This window comes from Polyodon spathula, chromosome 5 (genome assembly GCF_017654505.1).
Source record: "Polyodon spathula isolate WHYD16114869_AA chromosome 5, ASM1765450v1, whole genome shotgun sequence".
Lineage (NCBI taxonomy): Eukaryota > Metazoa > Chordata > Actinopteri > Acipenseriformes > Polyodontidae > Polyodon > Polyodon spathula.
Genome location: NC_054538.1, coordinates 71,048,559 through 71,075,138, shown reverse-complemented (window position 1 = coordinate 71,075,138; position 26,580 = coordinate 71,048,559). Strand labels below are relative to the sequence as shown.

At 36.7% G+C, this 26,580-nt stretch overlaps 1 protein-coding gene across 2 annotated transcripts in view; it reads left to right on the top strand.

Moving 5' to 3' along the window:
* The window catches only part of LOC121316259 (2-oxoisovalerate dehydrogenase subunit beta, mitochondrial-like), a 107,324-nt gene extending 81,423 nt beyond the window's left edge, over positions 1 to 25,901 (top strand). For both annotated transcript variants that reach the window (XM_041251221.1, XM_041251220.1), the window contains 2 exons: positions 23,971 to 24,120; positions 25,543 to 25,901. In XM_041251221.1, coding sequence (XP_041107155.1) covers positions 23,971 to 24,111 — 141 coding nt within the window. In that variant the 3' untranslated portion in view covers positions 24,112 to 24,120; positions 25,543 to 25,901. The remainder of the gene's footprint in view (positions 1 to 23,970; positions 24,121 to 25,542) is intronic.
* The last annotated feature ends 679 nt before the right edge of the window (positions 25,902 to 26,580 follow it).

Below are 26,580 nucleotides of genomic sequence, written 5' to 3'. Positions count from 1 at the left end.
TTTATCAGTATGCACGTCTATAAAGAGCTATGTGAAAAATACAGCAAACAAGGGGTGGGCTGGAGATGTAGTACTGAGTGTGCTTTTGCGATTCAGTGCCTTTTAAACCTGTTTTACCGCTGCATATAAACATATTATAACAATGAAATGTATTATTTGTATTTATCGGTCAGGACTTGCCACCATATATTAAAGTTTGTTTATATCAGTTTGCATTCCTCAAGTGAGCAGTCTTCTGACATTTCTATTGTTTCAGTGAGCCTCCTGATAGCCCGTCAATCAGCCTTGACAGCTCACGGCATCCGGCTGTGTGTCTGTGTAATAGTCTATCACCTGCGTGAGCCACTACTTTTCTCCTCTGATCCATTTTTAGATGCAGTCTGGTTACTATACAAATTTTTCTAAGAATTTCATTGTCATACCCCAATACACATTGAAAATGGATCACAGAAGACTCATGACCTCAAAGCAGTGTTTGGAACTACTGCAAAGTTTACCAAACAACAATTCTGATGCAGACAGAATGATCGGGACAGAATATTACAGTGGACGAGCAGCTTTTCCCAACAAAAGCAAGGTGTCGTTGGACTCAGCACACGGCTAATAAACCAGACAAATTCGGGATGAAATTTTGGCTGGCTGTGGACGGCTAGTCCAAATATTAGATAAATGGTTACCCGTACTTGGGAAAGGATGAGGCTCGCTCAGCTGGACAAAGACTGGTTGAAAATGTGGTACCTTGGCAACGTGGACCCTGCTTAATAAAATGGAGGAATGTTACCACTGATTTTTTTTTTTTACTTCATTGAAATTTGCAAGAGTAGCAGAAGAAAAAAAAACTTGATTGGAACAATAAATAAACAAAGGAGAGAACTACCAACATCTGAAAAAAACTGAAAACACAACAGCACTTCAAACACTGACTGCACCCTGATTGTTTAGAAATGCAAGCCGAGAAAGACTGATTATTTTAAGCTCCCTTCATCCATCAGTTGTGATCGGGACAGGTGAAAAAAAAAAAGAAAAGAGACTGATGAGTTCTACAATTCAGCAAAGCATGGAGTTGACATTTTAGAAATATTCTGTAAAAGCTGGTTCTCGCAGGTGGCCTGTCCAAGTTTTTTTTTTTTTTTTTTTTTTTTTTACAATATTCTGTATCTCGCAGCCATCAATGCCTTTGTTCTCTACAGTGAATGCACTGGTAAACCCACTGCCATGAAATTTGTTACAATAATAATAATAATATCTTTATTTTGATATAGTGCCTTTCATAGTGGACCACCATCGGGTCAGTTGTCAACACCATATCAGTTCGTATTACCACCATCGTAGTACAATACCCTTCGAAAAGGAGTCGTACCTGACCTTTCGAACAATCCCTAACTTCGTTTTACCTAAATTCGTTTTATGATCCGTTTTCACTAGAGGAAAACCTGTTTCAGACTGCTAAAGACTTAAAATTTGGGCGAAAATTCACATTTCAGCAGGACAATGATCCAAAGCATAAGGCCAGAGCTACACTGGAGTGGCTTAAGAATAAGAAAGTGAATGTCCTTGAGTGGCTCAGTCAAAGTCCTGACTTGAATCCTATTGAGAATCTGGGAAAGACTTGAAAATTGCTGTACATAAGCGATGTACAACATATTTCCATTTTTTCTCTTTAGTTTTTGCTGACATTTACTGTAATTTCTCTTACCCTTAGAAGTTTCTTCAGTTTGAGCATTCAAGTTTTGAATAAAATATACTTATGATGCATACACAAAAAATGTGTATGCATCAGTTTGTAATTTCACAAAATAGGACACCATAAGAAGGGTCTGATTATTTTTGCAAGGCACTGTATATACAGTGCCTGTAGAAAGTCTAAACCCCCTTGAACTTTTTTCACATTTTGTTGTGTCAGTGCTTCAGAGTTTCATGCATTTAAATGAGGATTTTTTTCCACTTATCTACACACCATATTCCACACTGTTAAGGTGAAAAAAGTTTTTAATGAGAAAAAAATTATATATTAAAAACAAAACTGAAAAGATCATAATTGGATAAGTCTTCACCTGAGTTGAAACAACTTTGAACACCTAGATTTGGCAATATCTGACCATTCTTTACAAAACTGTTCAAGCTCTGTCAAGTTCCTTGGGGAGCATTGATGGACAGCAATCTTCAAGTCATGCCACAAATTTTCGATTGGATTTAGGCCGGGGCTCTGACTGGGCCACTCAAGGACATTTACCTTTTTGTTCCTTAGCCACTCCAGTGTAGCTTTAGCTGTGTGCTTGGGTCATTGTCATGCTGAAAGGTGAACTTCTGTCCCAGTTTCAGCTTTCTTGCAGAGGGCAGCAGATTTTCCTCAAGGACTTTTCTGTACTTAGCTCCATTCATTATCTCTTCTATCCTGACAAGTGGAGTGCTTGGGATATTTTGTCACATGCACTCTTTGACCAGTCTTGGCCATAAAAGCCTGTCGCTCTTTCAAAGTTGCCATTGGCCTCTTGTTAGCCTCTCTGATCAGTCTCCTTTTTGCTCAGTCATCGAGTTTGGAGGGATGGCCTGATCTAGGCAGAGTCTTGGTGGTACCATACACCTTCCACTTCTTAATAATCATCTTGATCATGCTCCAAGGCATATTCAAGGCCTTTGATATTTTTTATACCCATCCCCTGATCTGTGCCTTTCAACAAATTTGTCCCGGAGTTCTATTGAAAGCGCCTTGGTGCTCATGGTCTTTGTCAGAGTTTTTGCTTTGAAATGGACTACCCAGCAGAGGAAACCTACAGGAACTGCTGAATTTATCCTGAAATCATGTGAATCACTACAATTTAACACAGGTGGAGGCCACTTAACTTGGTGTGTGATTTTGAAGGCGATTGGTTACACTTGAGCTAAGTGAGGATTGCTGTTACAAAGGGGGGTGAACACTTATCCAACCAAGCTATTTCAGTTTTTATTTTTAATTAATTTTCTGCAAATTTCTAGAATATTGTTTTCACTTGGAAGTTGTGGGTAGGATGGATAGATAAATGAAAAAAAAAAATTATACATTTTAATTCCAGACTATAAGGCAACAAAAGATGAACATTTTGAAAGGGGGTGTAGACTTTCTATAGGCACTGTGTGTGTATATATATATATATATATATATATATATATATATATATATATATATATATATATATATATATATATATATATATGTGGTTTTTGTTTCTTTTTTTGCAAATTGAACATGGCCTTTCAAACATCCCCCCATAGTCAAATCTTTCAAGATTGATGGCAAAAAATAATATTTTTCACTCTGTTGTACATTATGCTCCTCTGGTGCAGAAGGTAGTATATAATGTCATAAAGACTTCACTCACATTGATCTGAATACCATATTCTGTTAAAGTGAATGATAGCTAGAAGCCAATTTTCCAATGCATGACTCTATTGTATAAACACCCTGCTGAACACTAACAATATCGGATGGTCCTTTTGGGTTTAAAGCACAGATGGCAAATGCCAAATTATTCATTTTTCCTTTGCCAGTGAAACTGTAGAGCTATATGCAACTCATTTTGTAATTTTTTCAGCATGTCATTGTGGAGTGTTATAGTATGGGACTATTCTAAAGTCCAGCAGTTTGGCTTTGGGTACTCTCTGCAGATCTTGGGCTCAACATGAACCTCTACTTACTGTATATTGGAATTTGAGGGTATAACTCACCCTCCTTGTTGAGTGCTATTCATAGATGCTCCCATCTCAATTTCCAGGTGCTTCATCAGATAGATATTTGTCTCCGTAGCAAACTCTTTGTTTTTTTCATTTTCAAGGATGAAAATTAGGCACCTTTTTTTTTTAAATGTGTATTTGCTAAGTCCTTGACATGCTGGCTGTGACAATGGTAATGTTGGATTTCCATAAGACATGCTCATGCATGTCAGTAGCCTGTGTAAGCAAACGCTAGCATGCAGGGCTTGTGGGCAAATTAGGTTTATTTTCTGCCAAGATCCCTAGATGACTCATTCCAAGACTGGGAAATCCTGTCCTTTTTGATTTTTGTTTGACTAAAAATGTTGAAAGCTTTCAGACTGAGTGGTCTAAATCTCTGTGAAGAACTGTTTGCTGCTGTCTATTTTAATTAAGTCTGGAAGATCTAGGGACAGTGTACAGGTAATTCTAATTTATCTCCAAAAACAGTTTGTCATGTTTAGGTGCTGCTGGCAAGCCCCCTGGTCACGTTGCTGTTTTTGTAAGTTAGTGGTGCTGCTTTCTGATACCTAATCACTTCATATATTTTAGTTAACATTTACTCCCATGGTCGAACTGCAGTTAGACTATGTGACCTGCAACAAAGGTACCAGGATACAGCAGTTGTTTAGCTGTAGTGTTGTATTAGAAATGATTGCACATCAAGCAATTCTCAGTAAAATTTAATTAGATCAGTGTTTCCCAACCCTGTTCCTGGCTGCACACTATGTCTGCTGGTTTTCGTTCCAACGCAGCGCTCAATTGCTTATTTGAACCGTGTCAACAAACGAAGAGTTCGAAAATAACGGGAAAATGCCGTTAATCACTTTATGAGTTCAATGAAGGGTTCAATTAAGCAATTGAGAGCTGCGCTGGAATGAAAACCAGCAGACGCGGTGTGCCGCCAGGAGCAGGGCTGGGAAACACAGGAGTAGATGAGCATTGAGTAATAGTCCTTGTTTTAGTTGTTGCTTGCTCCACTCTTGGCATCTTCTATCAAAGTGAATAATTACCTAGCAAATTCACAAGTCATTTTCTTTTTGTACAGTTTCTTATTTTTTGCGCCAAACCACACTTAAATAAAACGGCTTTTAAGAATTAAAGGTTGTGTATCTAGGCAACTACTTTTCAGTCTAAGTACACAAGTCTAATCTTGCCTTCTATTTTTATAAAAGCCACATTATATGAAAGCAGCTTTTGTAGTATTGAATTTCTGCCTGACTTTGGACTTAGATTGTTTTTTTAATAATATATTTTTTGGATTGTATGAACATTGTATTAGAAAAAGAAAATATATATATATATATATATATATATATATATATATATATATATATATATATATATATATATTTTTTTTTTTTTTTTTTACTATTGTTAACAATGGTTACGTTGAGTAGAAACTAAAAAATATCCCAATTGTTTTGTCAAAAGGTTCCAGTGATTGTGTTTCAGATCATACAGTGTAGAATATAAAGAGATTTGTATTACATGACTCAGGTTTGGCTGTTATTGTCTCATTGAAGAGTATTCTACTTTTCTCTACAGTATTCAAAGACCCATTGGAACTGTATAAATACTGTCCCATACTACTGTTAATTTTCGGTTAACTACCAAAAAAGATTAAATTGTTCAAAGACTCCTTGAATGCCCTGTGGCGTATGATGTTATATGAATGAAACCCTTGATAGGTAGCTTTATATTTAGGTTGAGCTGAATGTTTAATTTACCTCTTCAAAGAGTCAGAAATTCAGGGCGTTATATAGGATATCAGCTGGTATAAACTGCATTATTCTATAACTAAGTTTCTTTTAAGTAAAAATACTGAACTTGGCTCCCTATGTGGCAAATGTGATAAAGGCAAGTCCTGAGTGGTGTGCAGGGTGTGTCATACAGTCTGAGGAATGCAGCTTCAAGTCCTGGCTGTGCGAAGTTAGCACCCTCCGCAAGGGATTCCACCATTGCATTGGGTCTAATGCTCCTGCAGGTTAAGGAGGTAAAATCGCCTGGGTCTGCTTCTGCTCACATTGCTGCAGCAGACTGCTGGTCAGGCTCTTGGTGAGCTAATACAGACATCTGTGGGGCTGGCCTCCAAAGACCAATAGCTTGCTGACATGCAGGTGTGGAAGCTATTTCATTTTCTATTGCTACTCTTTCTTGGGTGACTCTCTGATTGGGGCAGATTTCTCCATGTTCCATCTGAAATCCCATCTTGTGCTTTTATATAGGATTTTGCATTTAACACCGGCATGCATTCCATCATGTACGCTAACATGTTGCTAGCATTTCTGTAAATGGATTTTTGCGCATCCAGGTCTATAAACAAGCAGTACTGTATTTTATAAGTTCATTTTCCCCATCGGAATTGCTGTTATAGATGTCAAATCTTTTTCAAATTACTTCAACTCCAGATGTAAAAAGTGAAACCTCTTCTTCCCAGGTACCAGATTGTGAAAATAATAATAAGAAGAATAATGTTTTCAAACCTGCACTTGCTATAAAATGTTAACATATGATGAATAAAACACAAATAAATAACCTAAACTGTGTTTTTATTAACCCTTTATGCGTCTGTGTACTACATACCCATGTTCAATATAGGGTGTTTTTTTTTAACAATGAAAACAACAATAACAGTAATAATCAGTAAACAGTAATTAACAAATAAAAATCAAACAACATCAAAACACGTTTCATTATCGACTTGCTCTGTGCCATTTATTGAAATGTTCAATACAATAGAACCCGGGGTTGCCTTCACCACTGCACATTTTTCTTTGTGTCCTTTGTTTGTCATTTTCGTAGCAGACCCTGCACCTTATTTGCGGTCTCTGCTTCCCTTGTGTTGGAGGGATAGTCACAAATGCATGTACAGGGCTACTTTGCGCAGGCATTGTGATGGATCTGGCTGCCGCAGACGCCTGCTTTGTTACCTTATACCCAGTACTGTGTTTTGATAGTATTTCGTCACAGCACTGCCATTTCAAACCAAACAGCTTCCCGTTTGCAGCTGGCTTACCTGTAAAGAAGCTGCATGCTCTTTTGTTTGTACAGTCACAAAGGTAAGTGATTAGCTTTTCAGCAAAAAAAGCCAGAAAGCACTCCAATGGAGAACGCAAACTCTCAAGTTCGACAGCGGGGTGCACATCAGTGTAAACAGGTGCAAAATCAAATGATGGAGGACTGGCATTGTGGGGATCAGTAATAAACACCCAGTCCCCTGCTGTTTTCAGCTCCACATCCTCTTCATCATCATCGCTGAGTGATAAGTCAGCATCTCTATCGCTGATATCGAAATCATCCAAACCAACTTCGAAATCCTCATCCCTCCCGTTGTCACTGTCCACGTACGTTGCCATGTGTAGCTTTCGCTAAAAACTATATAAACTACAACTAAACAAGTAAAACTAATAATAAAACAAAATATTATTATTTAAAACACTATATATACACACACTTGTAAAAGTTGAATGGCTTCTCGCAATATATCTTAGTCTTCTAAACGCCCACAGGTAAATTGGAATCGCTACATGACACGCAATTGGATACAAATGTCACTTGACCCTCCCCTGACTTTCATTGCACATTCCACAGTACCAACACTGCCTTAGAGAATGAAACCTGAAACACTAGACTGAGAAACTGCTCATAGACTAGAATGGTAAACTTGATGTGCGCACGTATGGCATGGTACTGTAAGTAGGTTTTCATTTGACGTACGCACGTATAGCATACATTTACATAAACTCTCCCTGGATTCCATCAGTTGTACCAATGGCCATCACACCCGATTTAACTATATATTATATATATTGGGTAATACATTACATTCTGTGATACCACACCTACTAGTAATATGTATCACACAGTTCCAGGACAGATTGCAGTACCATTCATTATATTATTAAGAAACATGGATTTTTCTTTGTAGCTGGAGAGCTGGAATCTTGAGGTGTTAGGACCAACCTATGCTGGTGTAGCCCAAACAATGTTCTTCTTAATTGACAGAGAAAACATGATATCTGCAGACCTTGGTTAATTAAATCTTGGCTGGCCCCTTGAGTGGTGTAGCATCAGAGTGGGTCATAATATCATTCTGTGTATGAAATTAACAGAATTGGAATTTACAGAGGGGGATCTTAAGCCTTCTAACAAGGTGAGGTTGCTGAAGACACAAGGTAGTTACACTGCATCAGCAAGGTCTCTCCCAGGCAGAAATTTCAAGGCAGACAGGGGTTTTCAGATGTGCTGTCCAAGCTCTTTTGAAGAAGCACAAAGAAACGGGCAACGTTGAGGACCGTAGACGCAGTGGTCGGCCAAGGAAACTTACTGCAGCAGATGAAAGACACATCAAGCTTACTTCCCTTCACAATCGGAAGATGTCCAGCAATGCCGTCAGCTCAGAATTGGCAGAAAACAGTGGGACCCTGGTACACCCATCTACTGTCCGGAGAAGTCTGGTCAGAAGTGGCCTTCGTGGAAGACTTGTGGCCAAAAAGCCATACCTCCGACGTGGAAACAAGGCCGAGCGACTCAACTACGCACGAAAACACAGGAACTGGGGTGCAGAAAAATGGCAGCAGGTGCTCTGAACTGAAGAGTCAAAATTTTAAATATTTGGCTGTAGCAGAAGGCAGTTTGTTCACCGAAGGGCTGGAGAACGGTACACAAATGAGTGTCTGCAGGCAACAGTGAAGCATGGTGGAGGTTCCTTGCAAGTTTAGGGTTGCATTTCTGAAAATGGAGTTGGGGATTTGGTCAGAATTAATAGTCTCCTCAATGCTGAGAAGTACAGGCAGATACTTATCCATCATGCAATACCATCAGGGAGGCATCTGATTGGCCCCAAATTTATTCTGCAGCATGACAAAGACCCAAAACATACAACGAAATTTAGAACATTAAGAACTATCTTCAGCGTAGAGAAGAACAAGGAGTCCTGGAAGTGATGATATGGCCCCCACAGAGCCCTGATCTCAACATCATCGAGTCTGTCTGGGATTACATGAAGAGAGAGAAGCAACTGAGGCTGCCTAAATCCACAGAAGAACTGTGGTTAGTTCTCCAAGATGTTTGGGCCAACCTACCTGCCAAGTTCCTTCAAAAACTGTGTGCAAGTGTACCTGGAAGAATTGATGCTGTTTTGAAGGCAAAGGGTGGTCACACCAAATATGGATTTGATATAGATTTTTCTTCTGTTCACTCACTTTGCATTCTGTTAATTGATAAATGTAAACTATTAACATGTCTATTTTTGAAAGCATTCTTACTTTACAGCATTTTTTCACACAAAACGCACAGTACTCTGCGTGTGGTGTATATATATATATATATATATAATATATATATATTTAAAGAAAAATCTTTAAATTTCTGAATCATAACCCTATTTGAGTTCTTAAAGTAAATAATATTGCAGTTCAAGCATAGAACAGAAACTATAACACATTTTCGTTCATGTTCTTTATGGAATTCATGGGACTAATAATATTAACATGTCTGTGCTATATCAGGGTGGACTCTTTCCCTGAGCTGTGGCTATTGCTGCCAATATGCAATTGCAGCCAATATGTTAGAAAATGGGAAAATATCATGAAACAAGTGTGGAGTTAAGGACTTATCTCTTGTTTTTTGGTGTAGTTTGTAATCTGGACCATTTGAGGCTTTAGACACATAGCTGATGTGTTAGTCTTATATGTGTTTAGTGTAAAATTATCATAGGCACGAACAAATGCTGGCTAGACAACAAGCGACAAAGTTCAAACCAAGTTTAGGTGACTACTGCGAGCCAAGAATATAGCAGCTAAGCAATAAAACCATGTCAGCAACTTAATGAAGCATTAAGGCACGACAGGGAATAGGTTGACATGATATAACCACGCACGACACGACACTGAATGCCTTCAACTATTAAATATGACCTGCGCCACCTTCTGATTTGAACATTATCAAATATGTATCACTGATAATATACAGGCACGTTCTTTAGTTACAGTTACTGTACAATGACAAAACTGTTTGTTAAAGTTTTTTTAAATATATAACTTTGAATTTACTGTACAATTATTTTATATTTTTTAAACTCGAGGTTTGTTGAAAATTGGAACCTCTGAACTGCTTGAAGAAAAAAACTAAAAACAACAAAAAATGTAAATCTTAATAGTAGTAAAACTACAACACATTTTTTTAACCAAGAATGCACATATCAGACTATAGAGCATGCCATAAGCTTCTGATTTCATTTACAGAGAGTAAAAAAGGGAGATGTATTTTTAAAGCTTGTTATTGTATGGTTAGCAGTGCATGAGTGCTAGAGACTATTAAAGACCTAAATCAAAGGGCAAATGTATTTTAGGAGTTCAATACAGAGAATGTCAGTGTCCCGGGTGAAAAGAAAAATTTACTTTTAACTCGCTCCTTGCGGAAGTTCACTGCCATTGCTTGGTCCTCATCCATTTTATGTAGATTTAGATTTTACACTGGCACTTTCTAAGGTAAAACATTCAATAAAGTATGCTTGTGTGTGTGTGTGTGTGTGTGTGTGTGTGTGTGTATATATATATATATATATATATATATATATATATATATATATATATATATATATATATATATATATATATACACACACACACACAGTAGATGCCGGTTATTAGCAACCCTGATAGACAACTTTTGGTTATTTCAACATTTTCCCAGGAACCAATCCCGTCCCATAGACTTTGATGTTAATAGAATTCTGATATTAGTAATGGCACGCCGCTTATTGACAACTTTATTACTATTTGCCAGTGCTACAGAGCGCACTTGCATGATTTATGTGCATACTTCATGCAGCTTTTGTAACACACTGACTTCGCAACTGCATATTTGTGGCAGACTGAGGCATAATTGTGGCTTTGAAACTGGCTATGAAGCGGCACGCAAAGTTGACATGGATTTACAGTGGGAGGTGGTATATTGTAAAAAGCAGACAATGTTGGCGAATTTGTTATTTTAAAATTGTGTTCTTTATAATTGATTGTAAGTACAACACATATTTTTTATGTTTGCTTTACTCATTGTAAGGACAATTGTAGCACATCGTTTTGTAGTGCTATTTAAGCCTAGTCCTTTTGTTTGTTTTACACACACATGAAGTAAACAGTTCTGTGTTTAGGTATTTTGTGTTTCTTATGTTCATTTTTTAACACTAACATTTAAAACACATGTATTTTAGTGCCATAATGGTATAGTATATATTATTTCATATAAATACACTTGCAAACAGGAGCTTTTCGCTTGTTGGCAACTTTCAGTTAATGACAAAAAAGGAAAACCCTTTCATGCACTGCAATGCTTCATTTTTCACAGAGGTGCTGACCAACCAGCCGGGAATGGTCAACCAAACCTTATTAACTTATGGTTCAGGAGTGTAGAGCCAAAACTTGGTCGCACACTTTGTGATTTTTCTCAGTCATCCACATTACCCAGTCCAAAATTAATTTAATTTTTATTGAACAAACATTTTTTTAAAAAAAAAGGTGATAAAAACTCTGCATCCATGTCCACGACACGCGTAGTCAGGTGGTGAATATTATTGTTAATTGGAACACAATCTCTATTTATACATCTCCTTGTTAATCACAATAAATCAATTCAATAGATTAACTTAGGGCTTAAGTAAAGGAGGACCCGTGTCAATTATTGCATTATTAATTACTTCTAAGCATGATTCAAGAGAGATACTCATAGTCTTACACTCATTCAAATTATCTAGACAGCATTCAGAACTGGGCAGACACATGGCAAATGACATTTAATGTAGAAAAGTGTATGGTACTGCACGCAGGCAATAAAAATGTCCATTATAAATGACGTATGGGAGAAATTGAAGAAGGAATCTATGAAAAAGATATTGGAGTTTATATTGACTCAAATACCTTCATCTAGACAATGTGGGGAAGCTATAAAAAAGGCCAACAAAATGCTTGTATATAGTGAAAAGTGTCGAATTTAAATCAAGGGAATTAATGTTAAAACTTTACAATGCATTAGTAAGACCTCATCTAGAATATTGTGTCCAGTTCTGGTCACTTCGCTATAGAAATGATACTGCTGCTCTAGAAAGAGTGCAAAGAAGAGCGACCAGAATTATTCTGGGATTAAAAGGTATGTCATGTGCAAATAGGCTGAAATAATTTAATCTATTCAGTCTTGAACAAAGAAGACTACGGTGTGATCTGATTCAAGCATTAAAAAAGGACCACGGGTCACAAATGGAGGTTAGATGGAGGGGCATTCAAAACAGAAAATAGGAGGCACTTTTTTATCAGAGAATTGTGGGAGTCTGGACCCAACTTCCCAGTAATGTTGTTGAAGCTGACACCCAGGGATCCTTCAAGAAGCTGCTTTATGAGATTCTTGGACCAATAAGCTACTAACAACCAAACGAGCAAGATGGGCTGAATGGCCTCCTCTTGTTTGTAACCTTTCTTATGTTATATATATATATATATATATATATATATATATATATATATATATATATATATATATATGGATTCGTAGGGAAATAATATCTGAAGTAAACTTCAACGGTGAGTTAACCATGGTACATAATGGTACCATTATTTATAAATATTAATATCCATATATATATTATATATATATATATATATATATATATATATATATATATATATATATATATATATATATATATATATATATAGTGGGTGTGTGGGTCACACACAGAAGGCAGACAAGAGCTTTCCAATCAAAATAGGTTTATTGATTTAAACAGAAAAGACAATCCCGTTATTCAGGCGTATTCAAATTTGGAATGAACAAATCCGCCAAGAATATTGGTGTCACCCTTGACCCCTCCCTTTCCTACTGTCAACATATCTCTACTCAAAGGCTCAATTTTGCTTCTAGGTCATTACATATTAAATCTATCACCCAAAACCTTGACCTCCTTTGATTTCTGATAAAAAAACAAATCATAACTTCCTCCATAATGGACACAGAAAGGTAGTTTTGGTGTCTTTTTAAAGCTGTCAAATAGCACTATCTTCTCATTCTATAGAATGTTCTGTGAAGTGTAAGATAAAAAAAAAGTTGTGTGATTGAGTGACTTTTGACCTCACCCAGGTCAAATCGGGTAACCTTGGATTTTTGTCAGTGGTTGATAGATTGTAGCCTAGACCCTTATCTACATTTCCTGCAAGTTTCATTTTGTACCTGCTGTTGGTTGAGACACAGCACAGAGTTGAATGCAGAGTGTCACGTGAATCTTCCAAATGAAACGATTACACACCTAATTATGGAGGCATTGTGGTTAAAGTTAAAGTACAGGGCTTGTAACCAGAAGGTCACCAGTTCAAATCCTACCTCTGCCACTGACTGTGTGACCCTGAGCAAGTCACTTAACCTCCTTGTGCTCCATCCTGCGGATGAGATGTGAAATCAACGTCCTATTGTAGGTGACTCTTAATGCACACTTCACAGCCTACTTCTGTAAAGCTCTTTGTGATGGTGGTCCACTATGAAAGGCGCTACATAAAAATAGATATTATATTGTTATAGATAAAAATATATTGTAGTACAATTAAACAAAAATATTTAGTTATAATTGAGTATACTCACTTGCTAAATTGAAGCTGCAGTGAACTTGTGCAGCTGTAACAGATTCATGTTAATTTATTAACCAATTTGGCCATTAACACATGCGACCAAAGTTTAGCACACATGAATTAAATACAGATCAGTACTGAAATGTGATCTTTATGAAGTGAAAAACAAGAAAACCCAACTACAACTCAACTAAGGTGTGTCGTTAAACCTGGTACTCGGGAAGAAGAGTCTGGATTTTTTAAAAATACTTTTTAATATCAGACAGGGAGGTTTAACAGGTGCCTGGTCCATGTACGGTACATACATTATTTGTGTAGTGTATTAGCTTTCGGAACTGTGGCTTTAGCCTCAAAGCAGTTGCTGTGGTAACCAAGCATCCTCCAATGTGAAAATCCCTACCAATCTGAGAGCTCACCTAATGTATTTGTTCTTAAGAGAGATCATCTTTGAGATAACATTTATTTTTTTATTTGTTTACACTGTCATCTTTCCATTTAAGTAGTTGGGAAATATCAGAATACATAAGATGGCCAAGACAACTTTAAAAAAAAAAAAAAAAAACTTCCATTTTATGTACTGCACAGAATACAAATTGAGCCTTTCTCTGACTGTGATATGCATACAGATATTAAACATAATATGTAAATTAATCACTTTGTCAAGCACTGCTGTTGGATTGCAGCATTACATTTAGTCCCTTGTGCAGGATGCTGTAGGCAACTTGGTACTTTTTCAATGGCTGAAAAATATATATATATATATATATATGATAAAAAAAAAATCAGTAGGGTATTAAATATTGTTTCTATAAGATCATTGTTTTAAAACCTGTCTGACCAGTGCATCTTATATAACAGAAAACAAGTGTTTGTTTGATCTCTAAAGAAAGCACCAGTTTATATTTCTATAAAGCACTAGCTTCCATTAATCCAGTGGCCGGTTCTGTAATTACACCTGAACTATTTCTTTGTAAATTCTAAACTATTTTTAGACCTTCCTTTTATTCATTATAGAGGAAGGTTACATAGCTGTTTTCATTAAAACATCTATTTGTGGGAAAGGGTAGGAAGCTAACATTCACATAGTTCATAGCAGGGAATGTTGACAGAACTGAATCTATTTAGCATAGAACAAAGAAAGAGTAGGGGGTACTTGATTTGAAGTTTTTTTTTTTTTTTTTTTTATTTTTTTTTTTTTAAAACATTAAAATAAGTTGATAGTTAACTTTAGCCAATAATTTAAACTCCACACAGAAACCAGGACCTCTCCTGTTCGTTCTATTCTAGGAGACATTCTCAGTGATGCGCGTGACAAAGGCTCCCGGAAGGCAGCACACTGTTGTAAGGGGGTCCAGATTACACACTGAACTTGCTGTGTTTCTCAATATGGAGTCCCTGACCATCATGACCTCCCTTTTTTTTGCTGCCTGGCCAGTATTATTTATGGGGTTCTGGATGTTCTTTTCGTTCTCTTGATGCTGGTTTTGATCATCTAAATTTTGATGTGGGTCAGATTTGTTTGACGTTTTGATTTCTGGCAGTTGTGTTTGATTGTTTCTTTTTTTCACTGTTTGCCTATCTGAACCCAGCTGTTTCAACCGTCTTCTATCTCCTTGGTGGATTTCTATATGTTAGGGGTGGAAACTTCCAAGAATTTTGGGTGTGCCAGCGCCTCAAAAACCTGTTGCTTTGTCATTTCGTGCAGCTCCATTTCTAGCTTACTTAATTGTTGAAGCAAGTCCTGGATCTTGCAGCACTTTACACGCACTTTGTTTATCTCTGCTGGGTTTTTTCGGATTTCCAGTATTTATTTATTTTGATTTTTTTTGGAAGTTTAAGTTTATTTTCTGCAGCAGTCAGCCAGCTTTCAAACTGCATCTAAACTGCTCTGCACTTTTCCACGAAGCACTTCTTCCCACGCAGCCGTTCTCTATGCTGCCGCTGTTTGACCTGCATTGCTTTTGTGTCTGTGCCTGTTCTGCTTTGTTAGCTCCACCCCACCCCCATTTCAAAGTGGCGCCGAGTTTGAATCATCTGGGTTTCAACTTATTCAAAGACACGCAGCTGTTAGAATTTAAGCTCCAATTTACTGATTAAGGTAGTTAAAGATTTCATTTCTCTTTAATGCTTCTAAACTGCTCTGCACTTTTCCACGAAACACTTATCCCCACGCAACCGCTCTCAACGCTCCAATGAGCACAATGTGTAATTTTGTGCAAAATAGTTTTAGATTTTCCAAGACGTGTAAATTGTACCAGGAGGCTCTGGTTTTTAACCCTGATGTAGCTCCTGAGCTGCCAGCTGTGGAGACTGCCCAAGTAGAGCAACCTGCTGAAGCAGGTGCTTTGTTTTGTTCTGACAACGAAGGAGAATCATTTGTAGGTTTTACGGCTTCTGAATCCCGACATGAGTAATGTCCTGAGACAAGTTTCTATTTTGTCTTGCAAACTTGAATGACAACACAAAGCAAAAGAAGAAAGGCAAACTTTTTTTTTTTTTTTTTTTTTTTTAACTATATCCACGAACTAGAAATATCACACATAAAAACAGATTGATTTATTTTCACCAAAAATTACAGAACATTAAAAATGACTTTATTGCATATGAACTGTGTTAATCCTGATGTGTTTCGACAACTCACAGGAAGTTATGTTTATTTATTACTTCAAGTGCAAAATTGCTGTAGGTATTTATGCCATGCTATATTATATATGGTTTATGCTGCTGCTTTGCTTTTCATGATGCATAAAAGTGCAGGTGAAGATTTTTTTTTTTTCATGTTTTTATTTTGTAAAAGAAACTAGCTGGTAAATTAAATGTCTGTTTGTGAATGGCAATGTGTTGCAGCTATGGTCTGTTGATGGTGTTGCTTGCAGAAAAGCCTATTTTATTAAGTGTTTGTTTATGAAAATTCATTTTTTATAAAGCAGAAAACAAAAAGTTAGAAAACATTGGGATTTGTAGTACTATTTATTCAACATTTATTTGCTTGTTTGATTTCTAAAATGATGGATTGTAGGACAACATTTGGCTAGTTCATTTTTGCACTTAGGAATAATCTTTATTTGTTTCATACTAAATGTATATAATATTGTGAAAATTAAGCCAATGCCTTATGTTTGTGTTGGTATAAAAATGTAACTTTTATTAAATAAAAAGAAGAAATGACTTTTGAGGGCAAGTACATATACCTGTGGCTCTGGCCTATTTGTAGGTAGGTGTTTTGCTTGCAAAATTGTGTATGTTTTTGATACGTTGTTTGCAGACCATTTGTGTTTTTGTATTTTAAAAAGAACATGCAGGGGATTTGTATATAGTATTTTTTAAGTGTTTATTTGCATGGTTGATTCTGAAAAATATGGATGTTTTAAGGATAAAAATGACATTTGTATAACAAGCATTTCTTTGCTAATAAATATTTCTATATTCAGTCCAGAAATTATGTTAATAAAAGACAGAACAAAAACTTCAATGTCTTTTAAATTTCTTGTGATATACAGGTTTCATACAATAATTTGTATTTTTGATGTAAAATTAAGTAATTTGCTACTCTATCATAAGCGCATTAATTTGTGTGTGACACGTGTGGTCCTGTAGGGCACAGTGCAGTGGCCGTGCCATAGTACCCAGAAGGTTAAAGGTCTATCTGGCAGCTATTTCAACTTGCTATGTCAAAATTGGTGGGGCAATTTTCGAAATGAGCTTGTCGGCGTCGATATGACCTCCCTGAACATTAACACAATCCTGGCAGCATTGACGCATAGACCTGATCAGCCTCTGGATAGACTGCTGACATCCTGTTGGACTCAGATCAGGAGAAAAAGCTGGACATGGCAAGACCTCGACATTGTTTTCTTGAAGTCGTGCAATTGTAATCCTAGCACTGTTTGGTCTTGACTTGTCCTGTTGGAAAATCAACACTTCCAGATTAGCTTGCAGGAACAGAAAAACTGTTTCCTCAAGGACTTCCTCAACGTATCAATGAGCAGTAAGGCTGCCCTCAATCTGCACCAAAGGCGTTCTTGCTTTAAAAGAGATTCCTCACCACATCATCACACTTTCACCGCACCACCGGTTGGCTTGAACAATGCAACAGTCAGCATAATGTTCACCACGACGTCTCCACACACTTTGTCTTCCGTCAGGTCTGTCAAGGGCAAAATGGCATTCATCAGTGAATAAAACACTCCACCACTCTGTCTGCCGCCACCTCAGATGTTCTCTGAGTCTGAAAATGATTATGCAAATTAATCAGTCAGTCATGGGCTGGTGTGGTGACCCTCTACCTTCCCGGATGTAGCCTGTCCCTCAAAGAGCCGGTTTCCTAGTTTCTCTGGGCTAGTCTGCTGATTGTTGAAGTAGAACATCTCATTCTCCAGCCAACTTCTTTCACAGATGGACTGCCTTCAATCATGCCGATAGCAACAAGGCGATCTTCATTACTCAAGCGGGGCTTGGTCACTATGCAATTTTAACTCAAGTCAAATAACAAACACAAAGCACCTGGTGCTTTTATAAAATCACATGACTTGAGCTCAGTATTTTGTTCTCCCAAGGAACAATACTACTCAAACAATCAACAATCTGCTATCTCACTATTTAAAATGTAATAACATTGTGTATGTGCCCAATGAACTATTGATGTAAAAATTAGACGGTTGCGTTTTCATTGTGCATTATATATTTAATATATTGCTTAGTCTCAATGAGCATAGCCGCAGTCTGGCTTGAATACTAGATATAATATGTGAAGTCAGCACAGTTGAAGTGCCATATATTCAAGGTCCATTAGAACTGATGGAATTCATTTTCTTTAGTTTTTTGTGCGTGTGACTGAATGATGAAGATATCGCAACAAATTGCTGTCGCCCTGGAGTTTGCTCGCTGAGATCCACAGTTGCCTTTTAAAATTGTATGAATTGGCACAGACGTCTTCTGCCTTCCATGTAGAACACTGTGTTATACCGTAGTGTGCCAGCGCTTTGTGTCTTAAAACAGCTTTCTCGTATGTTGAGACTTTTATTAGCCTGTATTAAATACTTGTGCAAAGTCTTAATACTTAAGCCTTAAGTTTAGTATTCTGGGTTTTCGTACATATTCACATTTACTGTTTAACCTCATTAATTTATGTTGCCAATTTCACCTCCATTGTATTCCTCAGTTTTTGTTTAATTTGTTTTTAAGCGCAACTGTACCAAATCTCACATGCAGTATCTTGACTAGAGCCATCTTGGTTTTCTGCTGTCAATATGTAGCATAGCCTCAATGTGCAGCCTTTGTATTCTGTATTCAGTACACTGGCAACTTTTTGGGGGATTATAACACACAAAGAGGCACGAATTACCAACCTTTCCTGGTCATCAAAATGCTGTAAATCACATGTTGATGTGATTGAATGTCAAATAAAGAATGGATTAGACTACTGTATATTAAACAGTTATGTAGTGTCTGGTTATATAGGCTACAGTCTTAATTATTGTTACAGTTATGAGAAAGATGAAAATGAGAATTGCGCAGAAACAGTGTGCAACACTACTGGTAACTGAAAGTTGTAACTATCATTTTAGTAAGTAAAACAGTGAAGCCAACCACAGATCTGATTACTGGTAAGAAAATAATATAATGGGACATTTTTGGGTCGTTCAGACCTGGGGGCAACGCTACAGATTCCAGTCTTCTTATATTTCTGGATGATCCTAGATACTGTACTTTGAGTGGCATAACCTCTGCTGGCTGACTGGCGACTGCTGAAAGCTTCCTTGTGAAGTACAGTGATGGGTGCGCGTGTTTCCAAGGAGGTATGGCTCTTCTCCAGGACTTGCTCTGAAATTACAAAATCTATGCAAAAATCATGGTTATATAGCTTCAATCTACTCATTAGCAGTTCTAATTGATTAACATGTGTCAAGATTCGTGATGTGTTTTCATGTTAGATTTTGAAATGTCATATTTTTCAATTTTTGTCAGTTAAGTATATGGAAAACTACAAAAGCGGTATCTAATTTAATATGTTAACGTAACACTTTTTCAGTTTCAGCCAACTTTATGAAGCAAACTTAGATAATTTTAGGTTAATGCAAAACTTTTGGCTGTAGCTGTAGGTCAGTTTGGACTTCCAAGGTCCGGATTAGTAACAGCGATATGTAGGTTATGCAGTTGTGTTTTCTGGGTTTGACCACAAAGAACATGAACATGTTTTAGTGAAAGAAAACTGATATGACGTTCCCACACTTCAAAACCTGGGTTATTTAGATATCAAGTATGGTAATATTAGAACTTAACAGTATAATGAACTTTATCTGAGAACGGTATGCTCTGTACAGTGTGGTAATACAATACATTTATATTATGCAGAAGGGTAGTAAACAAGAAAAATATTTTCTGAAAAGTATGTAGTTGATATCTGATCAGTTTTCTTCTTCACTGTCTTGTGATTGTATGCGCAACAAGCGATCACAGAATTTTTCGAACAAGATCTCCACTCCCTCAGAATCCCAGATTGGCGAGAGTGGCTAAATGTCATACATATCTCTGAAGTTACTCAATGGTTTAGGGCTCCAAAACAACAACTGTGATATCACAAGAGGGGACATAGTATATTTCAAAAGTAAAGAGCAATACTAGTAAAGCCCTGAAGTAAAACACATGGATTTTTTTTGCTTTTTGAGGGTTGTTGAAAATAAGCTAGCTCATGGGAACCTTCATTTTACAGACTTTGTCATACTTTATAAGCTGTCAGCTAATAAACATTCCAGTGGCATCTGCTTATATGACACAGGAATTTAGCTTAGACTTCATAACAGAAAGACATAAAAATGGGTAAACCGAAAAAAAGCATTGAAGTGAGAGAAGGAAGATCCAGATTGACAGTGGCGAGGAAAGGAAGATATTAAAGGCATAGTTGGTATATACATTTTGCTAACATTTCAGGATTTTATCCTGCTATGTTTGCACTCTCTCGTTCTCTTGTGGTGTCACTATTTACAATACTTTTCCATTTTATTATTATTATTTTTTAATCATCTGAAGAGACCAAAAAGCATGGTGAAGTAGTGACTATTGGGTTTATAGCTGTCATTTCTTTCCTTATTTTGTATAGAGATTTTTTATTTACTCACTCATACTTGCACAGGGGGCACAAATTGCAGTACTGTTGCACACCGCAAGTGGTCATTTATAAAACCAGCTCAATTTTTTTTTCTTGTAGGTGTAAGACGGGTAAACCATAATAAAGCAGAATCAGCAATATATAAATACAGAATTCAAAACACACACTAGGTATTAAAAAATGTATTACGTGGAGTTACCACTGACACAGTGAAGTGGAATTACCTCAGTAGAACAGTTACTGTCCCTATAACTTAATTTTCCTTGTTCAGTCTTCTGATTTTATCTTTTAGATTTCATGTATGGTGCTGATGTTTGTCAGTAGAAAAAGGACGGCCCTGCTTTAAGTGTTTGTTTTAAGTATGCTTTATTGCTGTGTTTTGAATATGTTGCATTGGGCACTAGATGTGTCTTGGTGCTTTAGTTCAGTTTCTGTTGACAGTGGCACCTCAGATACAGCAAGTTGTAGAGAATGTTTTTATACTCGTGTGAGCACATCATATACAGTTCAAGCAGCACTTTTAACCCCACTTCATTGATGGTTTAGTCCTTTGAATTTATTAGGGCACATTGCACCTGGTGTGAATCTTCAGTGTTTGCTCTCTCATCAAGGAGAAACAGTATATATAGTCAAAGTTGTGCATTATGTGTTGTATACTTTTGTTTTAGAAATTCAGCGTATGTGTTTACTTGTAAGGAAGTAAGCACGTCCTTTTGTGCTCTGAAGACACTGAATAACACAGCAGTGACAGTTTGTTTAAAGTCATTATAGATAATGCTAATGTCTTTGTTGTCTTATGTGGATCTTGCATAGGGCCTGTGCTCAGAAGCTATGAACAGCCTACGTCATCAACACATTAAGGTGGAAGATGAATGATATAAAAGACTGTAGATCCCAGGGATGTCACCGCCCGGATTTACTAAGGAGGTCATGGGCAGTGAGTCACGTACTGCAATCTCTTTGCAATAATAAAGCTGATTAGTGCTCCTGTAACAACGAAGAAAACCCCTTGATCAAAACGGAAATAGAAAGTGCTTAGTATATCATTTTCTAGATCAGGGTTTTTTTTTTTTTTTTTAAATACACTCGTGGCCTTAAATACGATTCCTAAATTCAGGTGATATACCAGAGTGTAATCATGAATCTGTCCCCCTGCACTAAATGTGACATTAATTATATCCACTAGGGGCACAGTGTTGCAGGAGGGCAGATTAATGGTTACACATTTAAGACCTTTTGGGTATACAGTCAGGAATGCCAATAAGACTCCCATTGCATCGCTTTCTGGTTTTACTGTGAGTTTAATAAGATACACCTGAGCTTGTTGCAACTACACTGTGGCTCATCAAGCTTGTAGTAATGGAATGGGTGAAACTGCTATGCATTAGGAATCTTTTTTTTTTACCTGCACAGGGGTGCATTGAACTTCTGCACTGTTTAGGTAAAAGTTTATTATAGGGATATCTATTTTAAAATTGAGATCTATTTATGAAACAAATACATGCATTTGGTTCAGACAACTTGCATAAGTGTATTACTCAAAGATACAGATGCATTTTAGCCAGAAAAAATAAAAGTGCACTTCCAAGATTTTATTCCGTATAATCATTGGAACTTGATTTGGAAAATGTAACTTTGCTCTCTACTTATCATTATGGTGTGGCAAGACTGATAAATACAAAGTATTTCATTTCCATTCGAGGTCTGTGTGTATGATTCTGATGAATAACATATTTTTAAGTATTCTAGATTCATTTTCCTTCATCCTATTGTAGGATAAATCTATATCCCATGCATGCCAAACTTTCAAGACTTTTAACAACTGTTAGCACTTTATCTTCTTATTTGACAGATATGCAATGAATAATGCTTTCTACACCCTTAGTTTTAACTTGAGTGGAAAAATATATGTATAAATGGGCCTTTTTCTTCTGTGGAGTTATTTATTACATTTTTAATGTATTGGTTCATCCAGTTGATATTTAAAGACATACATTATGCACCATCAGATTCTTATTTTCATGAGGATAACATTTGGAATTATAGATCATTAGTTCTGAAAGCCAGTTTGCAATTAGTTTAAATTTACTTAACACCAACCTTGCTGTTTTAAGTATGTGTGTAATTTCCATCCTTAGTAGCAGCTTCTATTTCAATAGTTGTTGGCATTTTGTGGTTTAACTTAAAACTGTCTGGAACCCGGGACTGCTAATTGATAGCAATTAGGCTTGTACTTGATCATATTTTCATCCTGAAGCAATTATACTTTTAAGAAGGAAAAAGCTGTTCATACACTGTACAATCAGACTGGGAAAGTTTGAGTTTTACCTGGATCTGTGTCCTTGCCTACATATGGTTACTGTTGCACCCTTTTTAAACAAATTGGAAGTAAAGCAGCAACAGACTTCCTGGAAGACAAGGCAGGCAAACTAAGTGTAGTACCAGATATCTATTTGAAAATTAAAATACATGTTTTCTTGAATATGCGGGTAACTTGGGTTAGGTTTATGGAATTATTTTGTTCGCTACAATTACTTTTAACACTGAATTGTAGAGCATAGTTTCTATGTGTTTTGCCACCACAAGCTATTCTAATGTCCACATAGGTACTTTTTATTATAAAAAAAAATAAATGTTACAAAATCAATGTGTTAAGCCTGTCGATTGTGCCAAATTGCGTGGCATTTTGTTGAGGTCACCAAAGGCATTCCTTATTTTAATTAAGCATGAGTGACTAGGGGATTGGACTGCTGCATGACCTAGAAAAAGATAAACATCAGCAATTTAGATTCTTAATTAAAATCAAATAGTGAATGCAAATGTATCATGTTTTAACATTAAAATAGCTGAAGAGGGTCAGAAGATGTTAGCATCTAGTGTCACAAATATGCTGTGGCTTAATTTTTATTGATCTCCTTCAGGCACCTTAAGAGCTATAAGTACTTTTTATTTTTGCCTAACAAATTGTTTGCTTAGACTCTGGGTAATCATACAATAAATTAGTCCTCGCGTAATTTGTGGAATAGGTTATATCATTTGTCTTAATCATTGGTAATTCAGAAAAATGGCTTAGATGAGTGCTTAACGTAGGTCAGTGCAAATCCCTGAATTATTCTATTTTATGGCTGCATCATGTCGCAGTAGAACAGTAGAATAAAGAACAATGATTTGCTGGTAGAAACTATATATAGAAAGCTCCAAAACTAACCCTAAAGTAGTGATTCTAATTTCCAAAACTAAATTCGAAATACGCTCAGGTATGCAAAACATATATAAGGTGGCAGCCATTAACACATGCAACCTTTTAAGTTATAGGAAACAGTTCAGGACGATGTTATGCAAATAAAAGTTGATGCTGCCAGAATTGTATTCCATATACAATACTATAAATAATACAGATTATTGGTGTGAAACTTGGCACAGGGGTAAATGCTTTGTGTTCTGCATTACTAAACAAATTAATTTGAACACCAACATGTAAAATGGCTGTGCTGTTTTCTTTTTTTTAATCAACAGGAGGAATGCTTTCTCAATCTTGAGGCCCCCATTGCTCGAGTGTGTGGATATGACACCCCGTTCCCTCACATTTTCGAACCTTTCTACATCCCAGACAAGTGGAAATGCTTTGAGGCTGTAAAAAAGATGATCAATTACTAATTTTAAAAGGTAAAAAATTACATATATGATATTCAGAGTGTTTGAAATGTGCCCTTATCTAAACAAAGACCCCATCCCCCACACCAAAGTAATTTTCCAAATGCATAATGTCATCAATTGAATCTTCATTGTGTTTCATAAGTCATTCATCTTCTGCAAGAGGTAGAATGGTTGCATATGTTTTTAATGTTGTTGGTGTGTTTGTATGTTGGGGGGGGCGGGGGGTCGTGCAGACAAGCACTTTTTAAACATCACTGCTTCTGAGCCTTGTAAGTGTTTTTGTAAGCCAAAAATTAAATCTCTTCCTGAGGAGTGAAATACGTGGAAATGCAATTGCACATTTTCAACACTGAAGGGACCAGTATTGTCTTAGAACCTCATTTATACACATAGCCATTTAGTGGATGCTTATAGGACCATGTAGGTATTTATCACCAAATGAAGATATTTTTATGTTACAAAAGTTATAGTGCTTGTGTGTCTGCTTGTGGTCTCTCAGACCCATTAGCACCACTCTTTACTCTCCTACTTGCATTGTATTAATCTAAAACAGATTTAAAGTGTAACAAAACAATGTGCATAACTTGTTCATTAACGGTGACACAAGATGGGACCAATCAAAGGGCAGACACAGACCATGCACTGCACGGGACACGGGACAACGGGACAAGGCCAATCACAGGGGAGATAAAGAACATGCCCCTGTGTGCAGGTTAGGGTCACACAGCAACAGAAGAGTTAAACAACGGCGGGAAATACGGTGGGGGGGGGGGGACAATTACAACAAGGGGAACGACATAAGACACACACAGCACATAAACACACATACACAGCAGAAGTACAGCTCAATCTGCCACATACTTCCATCAAATATTATTTTGTTTTTTTGTACACACCTGTATAACTTATGTTTTACTGTACTCTATTACAATAACTTAATTTACGTGGGCTGTTATATACTGTACATTTTTTTACATTATTTAACTTTTCATAGTGTGCATTGCCATAGAATAGTGTTGTTTGTATTGAGTGCGCATCGTATTTCAAGTTGGTTTATTTTTCTGAACTTGTACAGTATTTTGGTTTACTTGTAGTGAGTTATTTGTAATAAATTCTATAAAAAATAGCTTAGTTTATACCAGCTGTATTTACATTACTTTAGATTCATATTGTGTGTTGCCAGATTGTTTGCATTGGGCGTATAACATATTTGTGGACTACATATTCTCTTAGATTCTTGTCTCTTCAATATCAATATTGGGAGTCTGAAAATAGATGCTAGAGATGAGCCTAGCTGTAAGATGTAAAAGTTTCTGTGCATGATTTTCCGTGTTTCTCTGTTGGTAGGGTGATAAGTGAGGACCAGAGGAATTCTGTCATCTGCATGTTGTTTACTATTATTCTATAAAGCATCCTTTCTGTTTATATTAGAAATGCGGGATAGCTTCAGGGATGATCTCGTCTGGAAAACCACAATCGCCCAAGGAACAGCACTACCTACTGACAGAAATAATCTATCTCACAGCTGACAAAACAGTTTACCAAACTGGAAACAAGTGCCTGGCATCTTCGTTTTCCCTTTCTTTTACTCCAAATTGAAGTGAGTTTATATTGTCTGGCTCACAAACCACTGAGTAGACTGAAGGGCAAGTTTATGCACACACTTTTCAATGTGTACACTGTAACTTATTAACGTGTCGGTGACATCTCTGTGTTAAGAGAGTGGGTTTTAATTAAATAAAATGTTCTGTCTTAAAACGGGAAACGTGTCCTCTTTATTTACTTTGAAACACTGAAGAATGAATAATAAAAATTCAACTGTTACCCTTCCTAATGTCTGTTCTAGTACTCTGCTACAGTCTGCTACTCACTGGAATTATACATGGATGAAACCCATTTCTCAATCTTGTATGTGTAGAGAACTGATAATTTTCCAATAATGTACTCCTGTCAGTCATCATAACTTTCAGAAAAGCAGGCAGACAAGGCCTGACACCACCCCCCGAATTATCGCCCTGGATTAGAAGCAGGAAACTGAGGTACTGTCCCCTGACAGTGCGGTCGGATTCTTGCATATGGACTGGTTCGATCTTAAACATCTTTTGAGATCAGAAAGGGTGAAAACGGACTTGAATATGTAACGAGGTCCGAAGTTCACCTCAAATTCCGGCTGCTCTCCTTCCTTCCTCACTGTTGTTTGAAACTCAGCCCACACCATCAAACATCATTAGCTTGTTCTCAATCCTCTAGTTTCAAGATGCCACTTTCAATGCATAAATTCACAATAAATAGAGACGTGCAATTTATTTTTAATAAGTGAACAATAAATTAAATTAAATGAAATTACATTAAATGAGGGACTATATTGCACTACGGATGTATACACAATACAAGTTTCCGTTTTTGTCTTAATTTAAAATGTTTTAATTATTTTAATTCCCCCAAATGACAGGTAGCCAGCTGTGTTGT